Source organism: Galeopterus variegatus, unplaced genomic scaffold, assembly GCF_000696425.1.
Source record: "Galeopterus variegatus unplaced genomic scaffold, G_variegatus-3.0.2 Scaffold4076, whole genome shotgun sequence".
Lineage (NCBI taxonomy): Eukaryota > Metazoa > Chordata > Mammalia > Dermoptera > Cynocephalidae > Galeopterus > Galeopterus variegatus.
The window spans coordinates 103,954-106,534 of NW_007730187.1; the positions used below are offsets into that span (position 1 = coordinate 103,954).

General features: G+C 39.9%; 1 protein-coding gene across 1 annotated transcript in view; it reads right to left on the bottom strand.

Annotated features, from left to right (window-relative positions):
- The window catches only part of LOC103602263 (zinc finger protein 585A), a 29,922-nt gene extending 27,578 nt beyond the window's left edge, over positions 1-2,344 (bottom strand). Inside the window, exon 1 of the mRNA XM_008586676.1 lies at positions 2,212-2,344. Within this exon, the coding sequence (XP_008584898.1) occupies positions 2,212-2,283 (72 nt within the window). The 5' untranslated portion in view covers positions 2,284-2,344. The remainder of the gene's footprint in view (positions 1-2,211) is intronic.
- Positions 2,345-2,581: the final 237 nt, after the last annotated feature.

Sequence of the window (2,581 nt, forward strand, 5' to 3'; positions counted from 1 at the left end):
GACACTGAGGGTTGCGATCCGTTGCCGGACACGAAAAAAGACAAAAGAAAAAAGGAAAAAAAAAAATTTAAATAAACAAATAAATTATTTTTGAGTACTGTTTTGCTATATATATTATAGCTTCTGATATATATTGGGTTTTTTTTTTTTTTTTTTTGAGATATTTTACTATTTTTGTTTTGACTTGTTGGACTCTGAAGTGGGCTGCTGAATGAGAAAACAGTATCTGCTTCACATCTTTCCCTGTGATAAACACTATTAAGCTATTGTTTCCATCTACTCTTGAATGTAGTTAGTTAATACATTTGACTTCTGAACCTATGTTCATAATTTCCAGTTGTTTTATTGTCTTTGGTTTGGGCATCAAGTATGAACCATCCCTCTTCATCCCTTTCGGTGTTTTTCATGTTAAATTCCTTTTGATCTGTTCCTAAAATTGCAACCCTAGCTTTCTTTTGGTTATTGTTTCTGAGTCAATCTTTTTCCATTCCTTTACTTTTAAATGACAACAAAAGCAGTTAGGGACAGCTGAGAGTCATCCTGGTACTATCAGTTAGGCCTCAGTGTTGCTAGGAGCTGGCCTAGCAGGATTGGCCAAGTCATGGTATTTTCCACGGTGTTATACAAAAACAATCTCACAGAACACCAACATCAGTGAAGACCACTGTGACCATCATGGTGCAAGACAAAACCAAGACTACTCTGTAATCATGTCCAAGCACAGACAAAAATTAGAACACTGCTCAAACCACCAAAGTGAACAAACATCTCCTTATTCTAGCTAATACAAGTGACTGTTCCTTCTTTACCAATTATAGCTTTAGCCTCATTCCATTCTTTCTATCTTCTAGATAAAAATTATTAAGATACCCAATCATAAAACTGTTCAACAGCAGCAGAGGTGGAGGTTAACTAAGATTCGGCTGGGACCCTCATTGCATTTGACTAAAATGCTGAAATAAAATTCTTCTTATTATTCATGTATCCAGTAGAAAGGGAAGACATAACAGTAATGTCCACTACTGTGTTTTTCATTATGTGTTCTGTATTTTAGCAAACAAACATTAAAAATGCAATGTGCAAAAGTATGTCTAGTTTGCCACATTTGGTAAAATTTTGTAGTTTTTACTTGCATACAGAACTAAGCGATCAGAGAAAACTAATAAGACGGGTCATCAACATTAGCAGACATAGGCAAGTGGGAGACAGAAGTAGATGAACCACAGTCCCATCTTTCCCCTGAATTTCTTTCACCATAATACTTTTCAATGTGCTGCTTTTTATATTTTTCTACTTTTTGAACTATGTATTGCCTATTCAGAAAAATAAACTATTGCTAATAAACTATCATCGTATATTCAGAGGGCTAAGAAATCATACTGTACCATGAAATAAAAACAGAATGCTCATAAGCAAGAATATTTAGAAGATAAACTAGAGTTTTTGAAAATTAAAAGTTTGAATTAAAATGTTGATAGCAGTAATATCTGCTCAATAGGAGGCTGGAAGAAAAAGTTTACCAGAAAGGAGAACAGCAAAGAAACAGAAAATAGTGGAGAAAAAATGGAGAATGAACATCTGAAAGACAGAAATTTCAAAAAGAGAATAGAAAAAATGTTAGGGATAGTTTAGGAAGACATGGAGAAATAGTTTCAAAATCCCACACAAAAGTGATTTTTTTTTTTTTTGTCTTTTTTCCGTGTCCGGCAACGGATCGCAACCCTCAGTGTTGCCCCCGTACCGGACCGGGGACCGGCAACGGGATCGCAAGCCTCGGTGTTGCTCCCGCGCCTCGCTCAGCCAGTGAGCGGGAGCCGGTCTGTATGTGGGATCTGAACCCTCGGACGGGAGCGCCGCCGCGCTTCCCAAGCGGCGCACTATCCAGTGCGCCACCGGGCCGGCCCCACAAAAGTGATTTTTAATCAGGAATTCTATTCGCAGCCAAAAGATCAATAGTGTGATGACAAAATAAACAACAGTTTTCCCTGACAGTCCACCCCTCCACTGTCATACAGTTGGCTTCTACAGATGGAGACAGTACCCATTTACTGCTCAACCTTGACAGGAAGATCAAGATTTGTTTCAGGAGCAGCAGGTCTAGGGTCTGGCTGCTTCCTATAGCCCTTCTGCCTCTTCCTTGAGGCTCTGGTGACAGATCAGAGATATGTACTCCCAGGATGAATTCCCACCCCTGGGACTCCTCCTCCTCACCTTACATAAACTGCCATGATCCCCTAGTGCTAGGGCTGGGGATTTCCGGGGTGAGGTCCAATCAGCTGGCATGGCCACACTGGGTCTCAACCCTTATTCTCTCAGGAGACTGAAACTTAGTGGTCATCTGTGAGCTCAAGTGGAGCTGCTGGGAAAAGATGGGCTGGAGTCTGGAAGAAGAGCTGAGCCATGACCTCCCCAGAGACACCAAAAAACCTAGAAAGACAATGTCCATATACTTAATTATTCAACATTCACCACATAAACATTTCCTGGATATACCAAGGTGCAGGTCTCTGAGCTAGAAACCACAGAGCAGTGGTTCTCAAATTTGGGCATGAATTTAAATCACCTGGAAGGCTTGTTAAAA